General features: G+C 42.7%; 1 protein-coding gene across 1 annotated transcript in view; it reads right to left on the bottom strand.

The window, feature by feature from the left end:
* The window catches only part of LOC148511899 (myosin heavy chain, skeletal muscle-like), a 319,183-nt gene that overhangs the window by 203,582 nt on the left and 95,566 nt on the right, over nt 1-20,035 (bottom strand). Inside the window, exon 4 of the mRNA XM_088482738.1 lies at nt 9,552-9,608. Coding sequence (XP_088338864.1) covers nt 9,552-9,608 — 57 coding nt within the window. The remainder of the gene's footprint in view (nt 1-9,551; nt 9,609-20,035) is intronic.

Below are 20,035 nucleotides of genomic sequence, written 5' to 3'. Positions count from 1 at the left end.
CAGCCAATCAGCTCCTAACTGCCATTTTTCAAACACAGCCTGTGACATGGCAGTTAAGAGCTGATTCACTGGTACCTTATCATCGTTCACTTTATCTCCTAACACAGCTTAGTAAATAGACCCCTAAGTAGGCTACTCAAAGACCTGGCATCTTATGACTGATGTTTCTGAAACCAATTCTTGAAAACGCTCTCAGTATCATTCTGTATAAGAGCAATTTAAAGGGATGACTGCAAAGTACCAGAGGCACAGATGGAACACCGGAACCTCACAAACACCAACATTGCCAATGTTTCTTTACACCACATAGAAGTGAGCAGGAAATTATACTGTAATACTCGGTGATATATGCAGCTGCACATTGCAACCGCACATCAACATACCTTGCATTGTACCCTACAATTTTTAAATCATTTCCAGATTGTGATGTAAACTACAGTACATGTTGCAGATTACATTAGCAATTTGTATGTGATAAATTATTGCTACAGTATATAGGAACTGGTTAATTATAAACTAGGGATGTGCAGGCTCGGTTTTACTCGGATTTACTCGGATTTACTCGGTTCTTATCGCCACTTTACCGCAAATTCGGATTTATTATATTGGCTACCCAAAACACATGAGAGGCGATAGCCAATAAAATGCCGTTTAAAGATCCGAGTAAATCCGAGTAAAACCGAACCCGCTCACCCCTATTATAAACTGATTTGAATTGGGAACAAATTTGCTACGCCCCTGGTTGCAGATTAAAAATTGAGAATGTGAACTGTACTCGTAGAGAGGAATTAGTCACCGACTGAGATGTGACAGTAAATCCATATCATTTTCTCTCATACTATGGGCAATATCCATTAAGAAGAAGCTAGAGAGCACTGGAGTGAAATGAGTTCTCTAACTGAACACAATTATATTGATTAACATGGAACATTTTTTGACACATTATAATCTATTTACATACAGCATTGGCAGGTAATTGATTCCCTGTGTAGATGAAGATGATAGAAATCTACATGTTGGATCGATGGAAAAAAATACTGCATGCAACAACCATTCTCTACTCTTTCACTACTGATATAGCTACAGTTTGTTAGGCTGAATTTATGCTCAACTCACTGCTAACACATAATCAAAATCAGTTAAAATTCAATATATACTGAATGATAAATGTAATCTATGTCAATTTATGCAAATGTGTTGAGCTGCACACAGAGCTGGCCCTAACCAATTTGGTGCCCTAGGCAAGATTTTGGCTGGTGCCCTCTAGTAGATAATCCCACCACCAATCTTGTATTTTATACGCACACACAGCACCCCACATGCAGCGCTCCTCTTCCAAAACAGCACCCTTCATCCAGCACAGCACTCTTGGCTTCTTTATGCACCCCTTTCCCAGCAAAGCAACCCTCATCCAGCACAGCACCCCTGGTCTCATTATGCACCCCTCTCCCAGCACAGCACCCCTCATCCAGCACAGCACCCCTGGTCTCATTATGCACCCCTCTCCCAGCACAGCACCCCTCATCCAGCACAGCACCCGTGGTCTCATTATGCACCCCTCTCCAAGCACAGCACCCCTCATCCAGTACAGCACCCCAGGATGCATTATGAACCCCTTTGCAGCACAATACCTCACATCCAGTACAGCACCCTGACCTCATTATGCACCCCTTTCCCAGCACAGCAGCCCTTGTCCAGCACAGCACCCCCGGCTAGGCTGGCCTCATTATCAACCCCTTTTCAAGCACAGTCAGCACCCAACACCCCTCAGTCATCCAGCACCCCTCTCCAACCTGAGAGCTGACTTACTTATTTATATTCATAAATCAGGACCAGACAGTCACGGCCACCCCTGCTTGTTTTTTTCAGCTCCTGGACCGTCCTTGGACTTGGTGGGCACTGGAAAGCTAATGGAGCAAAGCAGTGAGGTGTGACTCACAAGCTCCGCAAAGGCCCATGGGAGGAGCGGCTGTGGCTGGGCATGGACAGCAGCTCTCCCACGACCATTTTAATTGTAGCCGAATGACCTTCTGCACATGACAGCTGAGCTCCAATTGTGGTAGCTGATCGCTGTCACAGCCGCTGGCTCTAGGGTTGGGAAGCGGGATGCCACTGGGGCATTCCAGATGCCCAAGGCATTTGACTATAATGCTTATGCCTAGGGCCAGCTCTGGCTGCACAAGAGCCTTATACTAACATGAAGCCAGCTCAGGGTCAAGAATATACAGTCTATGATATTCACAAAAGGCAGTCAAAAGAAGAAAATGGGGCGTATTTCGAAAAAAAATATTTGGGGGGTATCCCGCCGTCTCTTCATGTGTTTTTTAATAAATGCCTACCACCCTTAGGGGTCTGTTTACTAAGCAGTATTAGGAGAAAGAGTGAAAAGTGATAAGAAAGTGATAAGGTGCCAGCCAATCAGCTCCCAACTGTCATTTTTCAAACACAGCCTGTGAGATGACAGTTGGCAGCTGATTGGCTGGCACCTTATCACTTTCTTATCACTTTTCAATCTGTCTCCTAACACTGCTTAGTAAATAGACCCCTTAATTTCTTATTGCCAAGATAAGCGGGATTATAATTATCGGGTCTAAAACACATAGGACCTCATTCAGAGCCCCTCGCAAAATGCGAGCGCTCGCTCTGAATGAGGGGGGCCGCATCTAAAAAATGATCCGGCCTCCTTGCCTCTTACTAGGCTGTGGGTTACCACCCACAGCCTTAACGAGCGACCAGGATGATGGTCGCGATGTTCAAGACCATCGCAACCATCGGGGCTTGCAGCGAGACCCTTGTGGTAGGGTCTCGGCTGCCGCAAGCCCCAGAGAGCTTTCGGCTCTAATAGAGCCGGAAGCTCTCCCACTGACATCACTGGTGATGTCAGTGGGGCCGCCCACAAACGGCAGGCATTCGCTTGGGAACGCCTCCGTTTGTAAAACCACCCCCCGCCACACCTACAAAATGGGGCGAGCTGTCAACCAACATCGACAGCTGCCCCTTTTGTAGTGAGCCCCGAAGTGAGAGAATTTCTCTCTCGCTCCGAGGCTTGCGCACATGCAGTGCGGCCGTTGCACGTGCGCACAGCCAAACATCGACCCACTTGCGAGCGCTCAGGCGCTTGCGAGCAGGTCTGAATGAGACCCATTATTTGATGAGAGAGAGAGAGAGAGAGGGGGAGAGAGAGAGAGAGAGAGAGAGAGAGAGAGGGGGGCAGAGAGAGAGAGAATGAATTGGGTCTTGCAACACCTTGTACTAAGAGGTATATTTACTAGGTCGATTTTAATCGATTTAAAATCTATGAAAATCGATCAACATCAATGTTGTGTTTCTGGAGCTAAATCACACATTTACTAATACTTAAAAAAAACAATTGTCTGTTAGTAAATGTGATTTTTCCCCAGGAACACAACATCAATGTCAATCAATTTTGATCGATTTTCATAGATTTTAAATTGATCAAAATCGACCTTTCGTAATTATACCCCTTAATCTCTGCTTTGCTCTCACCAGGGTTGGACTGGCCTGCAGGGGTATAGGGAAAATCCACAGTAGTCCCCACTGCCTGAGGGTCCCATCCTAATTGTTACTCTATTAGAGGGTCAGTTACTTGGTAGAGCAGAAACACGTGTCGGTGATTTTTTTCTAAAACCAAACACACTCAAACAGGTATTCCGAGTGAATCCGAGTCCCGGATCTTCCCACAAAGTTCGAATCCGAGGCAGAACTTCATTTACATTTTTAAAAAATTGCATAGTGTGTTTTTCAGTGTCAGCTACTGTGTGCGATGATATCCCCCATCATCTGCACCCCAAAACAATTCTCACAAAGGAGACTTGTTCTGGTACTCGTGCGTAAAAAAACTGCCAGTGTTTTGCAAAGGAATTTTAAAAATTTGCATAGTGTATTTTCCAGTGGCATCTACTGTGTGCAGTGGTATCCCGCCCATCATCTGCACCCCAAAAATCATAAAAAAAAATTTTTTTGCTGCTGCTAAAGAAATCTCCTGTCTTTTAATAAAACTGCATGGTAAAGGTAACAGTCCCTTCTTTCCCTATCTCATTGTTGTTGTACGTTCACTTGGTGCAGTGGCAGTAAAGTTCAAAAACAGCAGCTTTACTTCTGTCCTTGTGTAAAAAATAAAAACAATCATGGATCAGTCGATAGAAGAGCAGGAGCAACCCAGAACTAGTGCTGTGGCTGCTGCCAGTCATAGTATTTCTTTAACACCTACTAAAGGTGGTCAAGGGGAAAGAAAGTTAAAGAAAGGGCACCTCACATTTAAATAGTATTTTACAATCTTAAAGAAAACATCACCTCTAACTATAAAGGGAAAATTTACTGCTAAAAAATTTAAAATTGCCAACATGCCATACACCACATGCAGTGGCAAGAAAGGCTCAGACCATGGTCTTTTTTTGCGACTGGTGGCCCTGCTACTGTTGTCTCATGCCCCAGAATGCCTATTGCGGAAGCCACAGCCAAACACTGTCAGGAATGTTCTGTAACCTCACGTACAATCTACTCTCTCTGGGTAGGATGCATCAATGCAAAAAAAAATATTTTGGAGTGTTTGACCGAATTTTCCATATGCACCAAGCTCCAGAAAGCAAAGCTTTCCGGAGCTTAAACCCGATAGGCAACATCATCTATAGGTGGCATTGTCTAATAGCAGTCCATGGGTTTCTTTGCGGGACACTTCCCCAAGAGGGATCCAATAGAATCCCAGGGTCCCTCATAGCTTGCGCATGCACAGAGGGACTCCCGGATCATAATCCTGGAAGTCCCCAGGAGAGCCTAGATGTGTCACCTTTAAATCGGGCAAATCAGTGTACATAAAGAACATAAAGGGGATGAAGTATCAAAGTTAGAGAGAGATAAAGTGGAGAGAGTACCAACCAATCAGCTCTTAACTGTAGTCTGTTAACCACAGCCTGTAAAATGACAGTTAGAAGCTTATTGGTTGATACTTTAATTCTCTCCAAGCTTTGATAAATCTCCCCCTAGGGCTGAAGAGCAAACTGTGTGTTCACAAACTTCACAGATCCCTAAAGAGAGTCTTAAGGTGGGTACACACCTGACATACATATCTGCAGATGATGGTCATTCATACACACTAAACGGCAATCAACTGCTTGCACCTTTGGGTCCCGGCGGCGTGTCGGGGGAGTGTCCCTCACCCCTCCTCGCGGCTGCCACTGTGTGTGTACGGGCGGTCTGCAGACTGCCCGTACACACTTGCTGATGGACAGATATGTCTGCAGACATATCTGTCCATCGGCTGTGCAGCACAGCCAATGCAATATGTTGGTGAACGACGACGTTCACCGACATATCGCGAGTATACACTGGCCGACGGGCAGCAGATATATTGGCCAATCAATTGATCGGCCAATGTATCTGTCAGTGTGTACCCAGTATAAGGGTGTCCACAAGTGCTGTGTGCGAGTCAGTACTGTCCCGCTGAATCGGGATGCTGGGGAGGGGTGCTGCCCTCTACGAACTAGTCTAGTTGAACACCCCTAGAGCTGGCCCTGGTTTTATGCAAGCTACTGAGTTCAGGCACTACCAGCCAGATTATTCCCTAAACTACTGGAAAAGCAGCTAGAGAAGCTGAAGGAGGAAATGAAACAAAGCGATTATGCAAAGTATTTTGGACTTGTAGATCAAGTTCTTTACATATTGGCAACCATGCTTGATCCTAGGTTTAAGTCCTAAGTAATATCTTTCTTTCCAACTGACACAGATCTTAAGAGATGCAAAGAGCTCCTTGTGAGCAAGTAGCACATGACATGACAACGTCTCCTGCTAATGCTACTGCCAGGAAAAAAACTTACCTTTTCCAAGAGACCCACTGGTGATGATGATGATGAGTCAACTCAGCACATAAGAGTGAAACAACATTATGACATCTGGTCAGTCTTAAAATACTTGTCCACAATTATTGATACCTCTACCATGACTCAATCTGATATAGTAAGCACCAATAGAATGGTGGAGGGTTATTTTAATGACAATGTACAAATTAGCATGTCACACAGGGCCTGATTCAGCAAGGATCACTATTGCGATCGCATCTCCGAAATCGGACACAGATCCACTACGAAAATATGCTAATGATTGCAAGCGCAATGCCGTCGCAGCCTAACATAAGTACGCCCACATACCCTTATGCACATTCATAATACTTAGCTACATAGCAAAACCATCGGTACCATCGATCCCTCACCCAGAATTACAGCAGCCCTGACATTACTTAGTGACTGCTAACTTTTAATATTGCATGCAGTGGGAGCTCAAGCTGCGTATCCTATCGCAATGGCTAATAAATGCACGCCCATGCAACTGTGTCCAAACACATTGACATGCCTGCGTTTCGCCGACAACACCCCTGTCACCACCCCCAAACGCTTTCTGTCACTCACTGTGCGATGTTTTACCCTGCTCTGCATGTACGCAGTGCAATCGCAGTTCAGCGGTCGCGCACTACGGCTTTGATGCATGCGCAGTGCGTAACAATCAGCCGACTGTGTATGCATCTGCTATCCTTGCTAAATTAAGCCCATAGTTCCTTGAATACTGGGAGAACAAAAAAGGCTATTTGGAGCCCCTTATACAAACTAGCTTTGCTTTACTTAGGCTGCCCAACCTCCAGTGTGTACTCAGAGAGATTGTTTAGCACACCTGGTAACCTTGTGAATGATCAGCATAGGAGACTACTTCCTAAAAAATTTGGAAAACTGATGTTCATAAAAATGAACTACAAATTCTATGAGGAAGACCTTTGCCGCCAATTACAACAAAGACCAGAGACTTCTGTAACGGTGGATTCCAGTGGGGTTGACCAAAAATTGTGTGACTGTTAAATAAACTGGAAAGCATGGGATTGGATACAAAGAAAGTTGAATGAATAAGATCATGACTGCAGGATAGGAAACAGAGAGTTGTAGTAAACGGAGTGCAGTCTCAAGAGGGAAATGTTACCAGTACCTCAGGGATCTGTACTTGGACCAGTGCTTTTTAATATCTTTATTTGTGACACTGCAAATGGTATTGAAGGGAAAGTATGATTTTTTGCAGATGACACAAAGGTATGCAACAGGGTAGACACATCAGGAGGGGTAAAACAAATGATTGATGATCTAGGTAGACTAGAGGAATGGTCAAGAACGTGGCAACTACAGTTTAATGCCAAAAAATGCAAGATCATGCACTTCGGTCTCAAAAATCCAAAGGCTAAATATAGTATTAATGGCACCATACTAGCAACTACTGAAGAGGAAAGGGATCTAGGAGTCACTATTTCAGGTGACTTAAAGGCAAGCAAACATTGTAACAAAGCACTGAGGAAGGCAAGTCAGATGCTTGGTTGCATAGGGAGAGGAATCAGTAGCAGAAAGAAAGAAGTGATAATACCACTGTATAGGTCATTGGTACGTCCTCATCTCAAATACTGTGTTCAGTTCTGGAGGCCATATCTCCATAAGGATATTAATACATTAGAGACTGTACAAAGAAGGGCAACTAAAATGGTGCAAGGTCTACACCACAAAACGTACCAGGAAAGACTAAAATATCTTAATATGTATAGTTTGGAGCAGAGAAGGGAAATGGGGGACATGATAGAAACGTTCAAATATATAAAGGGTTTTAACAAGGTAAAGGAAGGAGACATTCTTCAAAGAAAGAGAAGTATTAGAACAAGAGGACATGTTCTGAAACTGGAGGGTGGTAGGTTCAGGGGAAATTTGAGGAAAAATTACTTCACAGAAAGGGTAGTGGACAAGTGGAATAGCCTCCCATCAGAGGTGGTAGAGGCTAAGAAAGTAGAGCAATTTAAACATGCATTGGATAGACATAAGGATATCTTTCAGAAGAAGTAAGGATCAATAAGGGTTGAGGTAACAATATGTTGAAAAATGGGGCAGACTAGATGGGCCAAGTGGTTCTTATCTGCCGTCAAATTCTATGTATCTATGATGATATTAACAATGATGAGAGGGAGGATGATAATGACATCTTCTAACTGTGAAGATTATTACAACATTGTTAGCCATCTTAAGTCCATTAGTAACTTGGTTTGTGGGGGCCCAAACAAACCAAAAACTTTAGCCACAAAGTGACAGTCCCTGTATCTAAAGTGCTTGGTATTGTTAAGCCGTGCATGCCTATTTTAATATAAAACATAAGGGTGGGTGGTAGGGCCCAAGGGCAATTCTATCATGCACCACTTTTCATTATGGGCTTTGCCAAGATTGTGTGTATTTGACATGCAGTGTATATTACAGTACTTTTCTGGGACGTTCGTGTTCTTTTGTATCTTGCAATGCCATCCATATCCAGCTTCTCCTCCAGGTGTATAGGCCATGTTTCCTCCAGCTTCTCCACAGATACAGATTAGTATCAGCAAAGCATATAATCATGTAATTAATAATTATCGACTTTCACTTGGGCCCCTGATCTAGTTCTTGATTAATGAAAACATTCTATAGGGTCGTATAGTTTATTAAATTGCCATCCTGTCTGCCACTGCAGTGCCACTTCATAAATGTGCTATATTCTTTTAAACTGCCATGTGTTTGGCCGCTGCTTTGTTGCTTACTTTAGCCACCAGTTCGTTGCAACCTTTGGCCAATATGGATGAAAACAATATAGTGAGCTGGTCAAAATTGACTGTAAATGACTGGAAATTAATGTTATTGATATTAATAATAATGTAGGACAGAAATAGGCCCAAATGACATGATTTTAGCTGTTTTTATAAATTTTAAAGAAATCCAAAACCAAAACAGAACCAATACCATTGAGGACAGTTTTGGCAAAACCTAAACCAAAGCACAGGGGTCTGTACACATAAAAAAAAAAAAACTTGTGCATTTGTGCACATGTACCATAATAAAACTGTAATTGCACTTCACTTTTGCATATTCAAGAATGTACTTCATTGTTTAGAGAAAGTGTATTTTTTTTAATTAAAAGGTGAACAATAGGTGTCATTGTCCTACAGGTTTATATTAACAGCAAACATTCAAGCTCATGCAGTAATCTCACGTAGATTTTTTTGTTTTGAAATGACAAATTAAGTACCCGTTAAGTGTGCATCTGAGCTGTGCCCCTACAAATAGACTCACTGCTCTTAAAAATGTATTGTGGAATAGGGGGGGAAGTATATTTGCAGACAGCGTAAAGAGGGAAGTTCCAGTCTCTCTCCTTACTACGTCTTGTTTCATGTGACTCTGTAGACACTCCACAGAATTATAAATCATTAATATCTAACTGAAAAAACAAACAAAGGAAATGCTAATTCCCAAGATTCTTCTTATAGCCTGCCAAAGTAATTTATGTAAAAAAAAAAAACACACTTCAAAGGGATTGCTGCTTTAAAAAAAAAAAAAGTTAAACATTTTCCAACCAAACAAACTCTAAAGTATATTGCTCAGTCTTAAATATGTATGCCTAACTGTGATAGTGGGAGGGTGTTAGAGGGGGGCCTTGAAATCAATCTGAATTATCATAATTATATTTTGGTTAAAAAAAAATTATAATTTTAATACCTTAGCCCTTATACTTTTCTCTGCCTCAAGCTCCTCTTCCAGCTCCTCAATGTGAACCTAAAGAGAAATCACAATATGAATTAATTAGGTAATCATTATCCGTCAGTTAGAATTGTTAACATTTATGTAGAGGCGTCACTAGGGTTGGTGTCACCCGGTGCTAGAACTCACGGTGATTTTTAAATGACAAATGAAGTACCTGTTCAGTGTACTTAATTTGTACACTTAACTTAACCCCCCCCCCCTCCACCAATAAAACAACCCCCCTCCACCAAAAAATAAATAAGAATCTATATACCAGAAAAAAAACGCACACAAGCCTGGCTCAAATTTTCATTGGGTGCTGAAGTCACATAAGAATTCAATAGACATATATATCATACAAAAAATGTAAGATAGAGACCATCACACCACCATAAGTTGCAAAAAATATATATTTAAATGTCCAAAATAAAGTGCATTAGCATATTTAGCAGCAAATGTATACAAGACGTATATATACATATATAGACACACACACACACACAGCAGGGGGTTCAGCATTCCATGCTATTACAGATAACATCTCTGGCATAACATTTTCAACATTTCAGTGCTTGTTTAATCAGGCACTGTCATCAGGCTAATTAACACAAAACAACTCTCACCTTAAATAGAAAACTACAATTCACCACGTGTATACAGAAGGTTGGACCAGGACCACTCACCCGGCGCAGCCGCGCACAGTCTGTGACATCATCACGCCCTTATACTTTACCACCAGTAGCGCACCTTATGCAGTGCCCCAGTAGTGCCCCTTATTCAGTGCGCACAGTAATGCCCCTTATGATGTGCCCCAGTAATGCCCCTTATGTTGTGCCCCCAGTAGTCCCTCTATACAGTATCCCCAGTAGTGTGTCTTATACAGTGCCACTTATACAGTACCCCCAGAAGTGCACCTTATACAGTGCCCCCAGTGGCGCTCTTATGCAGTGCCCCAGCAATGCCCTTTAAGTTGTGCCCCCAGTAGTGCCCCTTATACAGTGCCCCCAGTAGTGCGCCTTATACAGTCACAGTGCCTCCAGTATTGCCTCTTATGCAGTGCCCCCAGCAATACCCCTTAAGCTCTGCCCCCAGTAGCACCTCTTATGCAGTGCCCCCAGCAATTCCCCTTATGCTGTGCCCCCAGTAGCGCCTCTTATGCAGTGCCCCAGCAATGCCCCTTAAGCTGTGCCCCAAGTGGGGCCCTTATACAGTGCCCCCAGTATTGCCTCTTATGCAATGCCCTCAGTATTGCCTCTTATGCATTGCCCCCAGCAATGCCCTTAAGCTGTGCCCCCAGTAGCGCCTCTTATGCAGTTCCCTTTAAGCTGTGCCCCCAGCAATTTATGAAAGCAGAAAAACTGAATCTGCCTTGAAGACAGGGAAATAATTCTACTACTGTGAATGATGTGTAAATCCACAGCATATATCAAAGTAATCAGCCTTAAGAATTTGTTTAAATGCCCCATTTTTTGATGTCCCAAATAAAGACGAAAGTTAAGCGAATCTATTCATAATTGTTCTATTAATGTAGGCACATCATGTCTTATGCATTGTGAGGTGATCAAGGTAGGGGTGCCCTTTCCTGGGGTAGGTGGGCACTTCCAAACACACAGCAGCCAGGAAACAACACATCAGTCCAAGGTTTCATTGTAATTAGCAGATGCTAGTTTATTGTGCAGTAAAAGAAAAACATAAAATGATATCCTAACCCGTCTGGGCTCTAACTAAACACACGGGTTCCTTCTCTCAAAAGTACTCGCCCGAAAATCACTGATACTTTCGGTGCAGTGTATCTGACCTAGAGTTCACGCAGGTGCTCAAAAGCCCTGGCGTCTGCCGGACGGAGCCAGACAGGAGAGGAGGGATCCAAAAGGATCCCTCTTTGCAACTCGAGACCATAGGGAAGGAGCGGGCTGTGGGTGGAAGGGGGCATGGCCTAATTGAGGGAGGGGGGAGCTGTGAGCCCCTCAGCCCAGCGCAAAGCCAGGAGGGGCGCGTTCAGTGTGATCACTCACCCCCACAGGCATAGTTAGGAGACTGCTGCAGCAAGAGTCTCACAGCATGTGCTGGGTTGCTGTGAGGTAGGAGGGGAGGGGAGGCAGTGCCGGACCTGGACCCCCACCGGGCCCCTCTAGCAAGCCCGGGCCTATGTAATTAGCCCCCCCCTCTCGGCACCCCTGCAAACAATGGCGAATGCGCCCACAGTCAAGCTCCGAAAATATTGTATTTTCGGAGCTTGATAAATTACTGTCCCCATACTAGTGTATGGGGCCAGCAGTCCATTCTGCCAGAGGAAAGTAAGCAGCTGTGATATCTCCTGCATTACCTTTTTGATGAATGGCCTGAAAACTTAATTTCTACAATCAGTGACGGAATCAGTGTAATTGACCCAAATTAAAGGGATGAGATACCAATATGCAAGAGCACACATCTGTACCTGTCTGCATATCTCGGCATTGAGGACACCATTGATCCTGACCAAAAAACCCAACTCCATTTGCTGAAATGCAGCCCCAAACTTGCAAGGAACCTCCATCATGCTTCAGTGTTGCCTGCAGACACTGATTATTGTACCGCTCTCCAGCCCTTCGGTGAACAAACTGCCTTCTGTTACAGCCAAATATTTCACATTTTCTGCACCCCAGTTCCTATGTTTTCGTGCATAGTTGAGTCACTTGGCCTTATTTTTACATCAAAGGTATGTCTTTTGGCAGCAATTCTTCTATGATCCACTGGTTTTTGAGCTGATGATACTGCTGGTCATCTTCCGATTTAGAAGGGAAGTAAGCATGGTGTGTCTTTCATCTGATGCACTAAGTTTCCTTGGCCGACCATGGCGTCTACGTTCTCAACGTTGCCTGTTTCTCTGTGCTTCTTCAAATGAGCTTGAACAGCACATCTTGAAACCCCAGTCTGCTTTGAAATCTTTGCCTGGGAGAGACCTTGCTGATGCAGTGTGGCGTAACTAGGGTATTTGGAGCCCAGAGCAAGATGAAAAACGGAGCCCCACCTATGTGCGCACACTAAGAAGTGGGCATGGCCACATGCCACAAGAGGCATGGCCACTGAAAAATGGGGGCTTGTCAACATGACATATAATTTCTTGTCACTCTGGGAACATTCCTTTCCATTCCATATGCACCTTAATGCCCCTAGTAGTAGTGCCCCTTATGCAATGTCTCCAGTAGTAGTGCCCCATGTACAGTGCCCCCTATTACAGTGCCTCCAGTAGTGGTCACCCCTTATACAGTGCCCCCAGTAGTGGTCCCCCCTATGCAGTACTCCCAGTGGTGGTGCCCCTTATGCAGTGCCCCCAGTGGTTCCCCTTATAAAGTGCCCCCAGTGGTGCCCCTTATACAGTGCCACCAGTGGTGCCCCTTATACAGCCCCCTCATATACAGTGCCCCCAGTAGTGGTCCCTCTTAGGCAGGCCCTCATTAGTGCCCCTTATACAGTGCCCTCAGTAGTGGTCCCCCCTATGCAGTGCAGTGCCCTCAGTAGTGGTCCCCCCTATGCAGTGCAGTGCCCCCAGTGGTGGTCCCCCTTATACAGTGCCCTCAGTAGTGCCTCTTACACAGACCCCTTATAAAGTGCCCCCCTATGCAGTGCCCCCAGTAGTGTTTCCTCTTAGGCAGGCCCTCAGTAGTGCCCCTTATACAGTGCCCTCAGTAGTGGTCCCCACTATGTAGTGCCTCCAGTGGTGGTCCCCCTTATGCAGTGCCCTCAGTAGTGCCTCTTACACAGACCCCTTATACAGTGCCCCCAGTAGTGGTCCCCCCAGTAATGGTCCCCCCTATGCAGTGCCCCAGTCAGGGCCTCCATCAGAAATTGTGGGACCCGGGACTGACAAAATAGGCAGGGCCCTCCAGCCCCATTATACAGAGAACCTCTAGAAAATGGAGGCATATTAAAAATAGCTGGTGCCACTGGAGTTGACCATGTTACAGTAATCACATTACACCCCCCCCCTTCATTAATCCATACCTCCCAACATGACCCTCTCCAGGAGGGACACAATGCTCTGGTCCTGGACTTCCTTGGTAAGAGGTGGGGCTGCAGCGCAGTTCAAAATTCAAATAGGGGAGTCAGACCAACTGTCATTTCACACACTGCCAAACATCACTGGCTGGGACTCACTGGCAGTTGGTGTGACTCCCCTATTTGAATTTTGGACTGTGCTGCAGCCCCACCTCTGGAGCCGCCACCAATCATAAATTACCAGGTAAGTCCAGAACCAGAGCATTGTGTGCCTCCTGGAGAGGGTCATGTTGGGAGGTATGGTAATCACCTCACAGAAAGTCCTCCCCCATCAATAATCACCTCACTGCTCCCCCTCTTTAGTAATCACCTCACAGCACCCCCCTCCTTCAGTAATCACCTCACAGAAAGTCCCATTCTTCAATAATCACCTCACAGAACCACCACCCCTTCAGTTCTCTCACATTATATCACGATGCATGCACACCTGCCGATAGTGCTTGACAAAGGTCCATGCACAGGACCGAAACGTCGGATTTTGATATGCTGTAAAATTTTTACTGAGATGTAATAAAGAAATGTTTTTAAGAAGACTGGTGAGTGCTACCCCCCCTTTTTTTTCTACACATATATATATATATACACACATACATACCGTATATACTCGAGTATAAGTCAGCCCGAATATAAGCCGAGGCACCTAATTTTACCACAAAAAACTGGGAAAACTTATTGGCTCGAGTATAAGCCTAGGGTGGGAAATGCAGCAGCTACTGGTAAGCTGCTGCAGCTGAGGGTTATTTACATCTAGTATTTTATGCATTTTATTATGTTCATCTTCTTTTTTTTTTTACTTTACTTTACTTTTATACATTCAGCTGAGACCCCAGGCTTCCACTACAGTGGAATCACATTCATTAGAAGCAGCGGCACACAGCAGTTATGCTGCTCTGGATAACAGTGACCCCACTGTCAGGATGTGCGCATTGCAACTAGTGAGGGCATCTCGGCTTCTCATCAGCACCCCTCGCTGCTAACTGCTCTGGTGCATGGTCCATTGGGGGCGTTTGCGGGCGCCGCTCACCTAGCTCACCTGGAAGCAGACAGAGCAAATTGCTCCACAGGGAAGGGCGGGGGTTTACGGGCGCCGCTCACCCGGAAGCATACAGAGCAGAGCAGGTCACCAGCGCAGTGGAATCAGACAGGGCAGCGAACCCCGGGGATATCTCACACTGCTACCGCCGGCCACCTCAAGCAGGTACTTTTCATTGTGGTCCTGGAGCATCACTCGAGTATAAGCCGAGGGGGGGCTTTTTCAGCACAAGAAATGTGCTGAAAAACTCGGCTTATACTCGAGGTATATACGGTATATATGCTGCGGAACACTTGTGGCACCATATACATAAAGGATAATAATGATAATTATATATATATATATATATATAGTCAGAAATCCACTGCACTCGCCACTCCTAGATTTGGGGTGCAGACCTGCACTCGCCATTCCCAGGACTGGGGTGCAAGTGGCCTGTGACCACATTGCTTAAATAAATAAAAACAGAAAACCCAGCACTCACCATGTTTAAACACTCACAATGATGTATAAATAAGTAAATAAATAATGGGGATTTAGTTCATGGATTGATCAATGCATTTAAGCCCGCAGCCCACATCACGGGACCCCACTTTCTGCAGGTCCTACACTATCCGTCACACTGATGGAAACCTGTTAGCTGCTATCACATAGTTTAGACTGAAAATTTTTTACCTGGTTTAAAGCTCACCTGCCAGCTAATGGCTTTTAAAGGTAAGGCAGTCACCTGACATAGCTTCTATCACACTACCAAAAAGACAGCTGACACAGGTTAATATAAACGAGTTTGCACATGGGGTGCATGAGAAAGCTATGATCACAAAAGGATAATAAAAATTAACCGCATAAACAAAGTCAGAAATCCACTGCACTCGCCACTCCTAGATTTGGGGTGCAGACCTGCACTCGCCATTCCCAGGACTGGGGTGCAAGTGGCCTGTGACCACATTGCTTAAATAAATAAAAACAGAAAACCCAGCACTCACCATGTTTAAACACTCACAATGATGTATCCTTTCTCAAGACAACATATGTCTTGAGAAAGGGGACTCGATCCCCGAAACGTTGACGCTGACATGAAGTCACATTAAAGCTACTCCGTAGTGGGTGCTTGGTTTACCTTATATTGAAGTCTCTGAGTGCCACCTTCATTCATTTCTTGTTTGCATATAATATATATATATATATATATATTTTTTTTATTTTTTTTTTTTTTTTTTTTTTTTACAGGGTAAATACTGACTGCTTTTGCATGTAGACCATAAACACTGGACAGCTTTAATTTTTAGTACAGTATACACTGCAATTTAGATTTGAGTTTGGAGTTGGACACACCCCTCACAAATCTAAATATCTCTGCACATTTCAAATCTGCCCCACCTGCAGTGCAACACAGTTTTGCCAAGGTACAAAACCAGACATTTCCTCCTAATTTCCACTTAGTGGTACATTTTTCATTTTGTCAACCAAGGCTATTGCAAAAATTTATTTTTACTTAATTAAACATAATCCCTTCTAATGAAATAGGTATTTTCTGACAGGATCAGAGATGTTTCAGGATTATTCTTTCATGCATTTTACCAGCTCATTGTTGTCTGTGGATATTTGGATACATACAGATCGTGTTAGAGGAATATATAGATGGATAAATGACTAGAGACAGCAATGCAGGTGGAAGCTGACAGCCAGGAGATTGAAAAACAAGATGAATTAACACCTAGACATCCGGCAGTTACTGTAAGCAATTTACTGCAATGCACAGTCGTAGAAACACCAGCAAGAATTTCAAAAGGGCAAATCCCATGTGTGCTTTTGACATTGATACTAACAACTAAAAAAAATGACCAAAAGATATTATTATATCTAGGTTAAAAGTTACTACACCTCATAATTCTTCAGAATTTTATCACAGATTAACTAATATGATTTTACAGGTAAAAGGTACTCCTCAACTTATAAATATCCACAGGTGGAGCTAGTTTGATTTAGACAAAGGATGTATTTACACACCCATTAATGATCATGCGATGATCTTACGTCTGTGCCTCACTCACACAAACTATAGTAAGGGAGTGCACTCTCCATCAGAATAAAACAGTCTCAAATTCCCTTCATTCATAATTTAAGAACTAAAGCTAGACAAGCAGTATTTTAGGAGAGCATGAGACATACATTTTTTCAGTGTATCTTCTAAAGATGCTTCTGCCTCTCTGCATACTTTATAGATGAACACTTTTATTTTGCATAGACTGCTGAGTGCAGAAAGAAAGTGTACACTTCATTAGGTGCTGAGTAAAACATCAAACGGCATCATTGTAAAACCAAGGTGTCTTGTATCTTCCAAATGGTTTCCACTATGTTGTAACAGAACATAGATCAGTGATAAGCAACATGCTAGATTCAGATGGAAAAAATAACCTTCCAACTCCACTGATGTACAGCACCACTCCATCACCTCCGTCACCATCAAGGGGATATCCCGGCACCCATGCGTTCCGACCCTCTCCGGCTCTTTCTCAAGGTAAGCCAAATATGCTTACCCTCTTATCATTGAGTGATCTAAGAGATTACACATCTGATTTGCAGCTGACGGATTACAATCATCGTGCATGAAAAACTATCCAGGATTTTTTATATATATTGTAAAGGAGCGCTGGGGATATCATTTTTTTTTGTGCATCATTTGTAGAATAATTAATCCAATGTCAACATTGATTGCAGCAGCAATGGTAATAGTCATTAATAAGTCTTCACCTATAGAAATGCCTTCTAAAATATCACAGTTAGTTATACTTCTCAGTTATATGTCAGCAGCAATGGTAACAGTCATAAGCCACTAGTAGTAGAATTTCAAATAAAATATCAGCAGCTATAGTACTATTGCCCAGGATTATACAAGTAGTAACATTAAAACTGAAAAATTAGACACCAAAGGGCCAAATGTAATAGGGTGAGAATTTGGAAAATGTGAGGGAAAACGCTCACATTTTGAAACTCAGCCAATGTAATAAAGTTACTGAACATGAAAACTTGCATGTTTTTCAGACTCAAAAAACTTTCAAGAATAAGGGGCCTATGTATCAAAGCTTGAAGAGAGAGAACATTGTGAGAGATTGGGTAATACTTTTTCTCTGACAATTTAATCTCTCATCAAGCTTTGATACATAGGCCCCTTAAACTCTCATCCAGGTGTTTCCTGTATTGAAAATACAACTCGATCAATGTATTAGGGGCCTATGTATCAAAGCTTAATGAGAGCTAAAATTGCGAGAGAAAAAGTATTAACCAATCAGCTCCTAACTGTCATTTTTCAAACACAGCCTATAAAATGTAAGTGAGAAGCTGATTGTTTTGGTGATTTATATCTCACAATTTTATCTCTCATCAAGCTTTGTTACATAGGCCCCTTAGTGTGAGAGTTTTACTGCTAAACTCTCACATTTTCTAAACTCTCACCCTATTACATTTGGCCCCAAATGTATTATTATGCAATAATATAGAAAGTGAGAGATGTAGTGGGCAGCATTATGCCAACAGTAACTGTAATGCATAATGAAACATAAATATTGATAGTGCACAGTAGCACTATGCCAGTAGTGACATAAATTCTCAGGAATAACATATTAGTGATAGTACTGCCCTATAAAATATATGTCCCACTTCCTCTACGTCCATCTCCTTTGCCTTCCAATCCAGCCTAATTTGTCAATGGATATATGAAGAATGCAACTGGTTTCCAAACAGTGTCCAATTAGAAGCTGTCGGTGCATATCTGGTGAATGCAAATTGGCATAGATACTAAGGCCCGAACTCAATTAACTGCGATAAGCCGCTTTTTGGTGAAAAACGGCTTATTGTGTGAATTTACCCCTCGGACACCCCCCTTAATGACCGAATAGGGAGGAAAAAGTTTTTAATTAGCGTAATTTGGCCAATAATGATGTAATTTCTGGCATGAAACAATAAAAAATATTGTAAAATGGATTTAAAGTAGTGATTCAGGTATTTTAGGGGGCTGTATGGATGGGACATGTTTTAAACATTGCAGGTAGCTGCAGCAGTTGTATTTTTAACAGTTTTTTTAAAAGTGCCCTAAAATGACACAAAAATATACTTCCACACATTTTAATGTAACCCCAATTTAACTGCAGCATTTATTTTGCCCATAAACAATTGCTTTCTGTCATTTTTCCACTGTTAGCGCAAAATGCATTTGACACAATTTAAGAACCCCAAATACTTTAATTAGGGCCACTAATACACTTCTATATTGTTTTCCTATCTCAGTTTGCCTTTTTTGGAGTACAGACAGATATCCCCATTTTATACTGTACTTTTTAGGACAGTTTTCGGGAGAATGTTGTATCGCGGCTTTTGGAACTAGATTGTGCGAAAAAAGGGAGCGCACATATGTAAAATATGCAAAATTATTGCACATAAAGTCCCGAAGTGTGTGAAAACTTAAGACATTACGTTTTCATATTATCATAGCTTATTAAGCCTATTTCACCAGAGATTATTAATCATGTGCATATCTTAGGCATACTTTAGTAGTTATACACATTTATTAAGCACAACAATAAAACAGTATAACAGAATACTGTGGGATTCACAAGAAAAGCTGGACAGTGCATTATGTTTTGAAAGCTTCACAAGTTCACATACTGTATGTATGCCAATGACACACAGAGCATAGAGAGCAGGACAGTGACAGTGAGATCTATGCAGAAGGGTTGGGGATGTGATGCGTGAACGAGCGAGAAATATGGAACTTGACACATCTAATAACAAATGTTTTCCACTGGTTGTCCTGATCTTATAAGAAATGCAAAGACTCTCCATCAACCTGTGACAAGACATTTCATTCCTAAACAGGCTGCCTTGTCAATATTGGCTCTGAGAGATGTGGGCTCATTCATAAGTCCAGTTATATTTCACAGTGCTGTTAAAGTCAAACACATAAATAAATCCTATGTATAATATAGTGGCTACTATTTTTATTATACATATGGAGAAAGTGATGGACTGGTGAACATTAATGTCACTCATATGCTTTCTTGTTTTAGAGAGGATAAATTATCGTCAATAACAAATATAAAATGCAGTACAAATAGAGGCCTAGGAGGTAGACAGTTAGGGCTTAGTATATAACTATTATAGACCTAAAATACAGTAGTGTAGCTGGTAAGGCTAATTTATTAGATTCTGCTCTACACATTTTGAAATCTTGCTCTGGTGACTCGAATCTGCCCCACAATGCTTATCTTGACAAACACAGTACTGGAGACTCATACTACAAATAGGTCACACTCAAATCAATATGTAAAAGGATAAATATTTATTATGCAATATTTAAATAAATTGCAATTAATATCCAATGAAAGTCTGC

The sequence above is a fragment of the Taudactylus pleione genome, unplaced genomic scaffold, assembly GCF_031769625.1.
Source record: "Taudactylus pleione unplaced genomic scaffold, aTauple2 ptg000290l, whole genome shotgun sequence".
Lineage (NCBI taxonomy): Eukaryota > Metazoa > Chordata > Amphibia > Anura > Myobatrachidae > Taudactylus > Taudactylus pleione.
Note: the sequence above shows the minus strand (reverse complement) of the source record. Positions and strands in the feature narration are given on the sequence as shown.